The sequence below is a fragment of the Parus major genome, unplaced genomic scaffold (assembly GCF_001522545.3).
Source record: "Parus major isolate Abel unplaced genomic scaffold, Parus_major1.1 Scaffold220, whole genome shotgun sequence".
Classification (NCBI taxonomy): domain Eukaryota; kingdom Metazoa; phylum Chordata; class Aves; order Passeriformes; family Paridae; genus Parus; species Parus major.
In genome coordinates this window covers 218245-219703 of record NW_015379263.1, presented here as the reverse complement: position 1 = coordinate 219703, position 1459 = coordinate 218245, and the positions used below count along the sequence as shown (strand labels likewise).

Genomic DNA, 1459 nt, shown 5'->3' with positions numbered 1-1459 from the left:
CCAGGAGTGGGGACACAGCCGGTAACGGGGGCTCAGCCCAGCTCCCTGGTGGGACAGGGACAGGGTCACTGGGAGCTCGTCATCCCCTTGGGGCTCACTCTGCTGGGGATGGGCAGACCAATGGCAGAGCTACAGGGGGTTAGAGGGAAGATCAAATGATTCCCACGGGAGCTCTGGGGTGCACGGGGGGGTCCTGGGTACACACACAAAACCCGTGTGGGTCCCTGTTCCCTCCTGACCTTCTGCCTTGCACATGTTGTCCGTCTTCATGAAGTTCTTGCTGCAGCTGCAGACGTGGGAGCCCTTGGTGTTGTTGCAGAGCTGGGAGCAGGTCCCGAAGCGCAGGCACTCGTTGATGTCTGGGCAGTGGGAGATGGGATCAGGGGGAGACCCGGAGGGTGCCCCCACAGACCCCAGCTCTGCCCCAAGGACACCATTCCTGCCATCCCAGTCCCACCCCAGCTGTGAAATCCCATCTCACTGTGCCAAACCCAACAAGCCCAATCCTGAGCCCTCTCCAGCAGCAGCGGGAAGTACCTTGGCAAAAATTCTTGTCTGGAACCTTCTGGAAGCCTCTGCGGCAGGTGCAGTATGAGGCTGAGCGGGACTGGACGCACTGGGCCTCATCCCCACACATGGTGGTGTTGGTCGTGCAGTCGTATGACTTGTGCTCTGCGGTGGGACGCGCCGTCACACGAGTGTCACAGCGAGTCCCCCGGCCCCCGCCGGGCCCCCGGCTCCCCACCCACCGTGGGAGCAAGATTCTTCATCGGAGCCGTCTCCGCAGTCATCGAAGAAGTTGCAGCGGAGGTTGGCGCTGATGCACTTCTTGTTCCCACACAGGAACTCGTTCTTGTCCTGGCTGCAGCTCTTGGGTTTGGCTGTGGGTGACTCTGCGGGTGAGGGGCAGCAGCTGTGACCCCCCACGTCCTGGGCACCCATCCCCACGGGACCCTCTGGGAGCAGGCAGGGACTTGGAACCCTGATCATCCACACCCTGATTTTGGGAGGGAAGGCTGGGCAAAGCCAACCCCAACACCTGGGCTGGAGCCTGGGCTCTGGGAGGGCCACACGCAGGCTCCCCCGGGCTCAGGGCTGTGCCCACGGGCAGCCCCACTCACCGCAGTCCTTCTCATCCGTGTTATCTCCACAGTTGTCGATGCCGTCGCACTGTCGACCGATCCACAGACACACCCGGTCGTTCTTGCAGCGGAACGGTCTGTTGGGGGGACACTGGAATTTCACTGCACCAGCAAACAGAAACAAACGGTGACGGTGAAAGGAGACGCCGGAGCCAGGCTGTCACACATGTCACGAGCTGCTGCTCGGCCTCTGCCCGCTCTCCGGGGAGGGCTGTCCCACGCGGGCGAGCGGGCTCCGGAGGCTGAAGCAAAGAAACTGAAGCAAAGACAATCGCCCGGCTGCTGTGAGCCCTCTCCTCACCCAGCCCCGGCCCCCC

The 1459-nt window shown here is 62.9% G+C and overlaps 1 protein-coding gene across 1 annotated transcript in view; it reads right to left on the bottom strand.

Annotated features, from left to right (window-relative positions):
- Positions 1 to 1459, bottom strand: part of LRP1 (LDL receptor related protein 1) — a 100162-nt gene that overhangs the window by 7158 nt on the left and 91545 nt on the right. The window contains exons 69-72 of the mRNA XM_033511439.1: positions 1122 to 1302; positions 750 to 893; positions 538 to 672; positions 240 to 359 (exon numbers count right to left, since the gene is read on the bottom strand). Coding sequence (XP_033367330.1) covers positions 240 to 359; positions 538 to 672; positions 750 to 893; positions 1122 to 1302 — 580 coding nt within the window. The remainder of the gene's footprint in view (positions 1 to 239; positions 360 to 537; positions 673 to 749; positions 894 to 1121; positions 1303 to 1459) is intronic.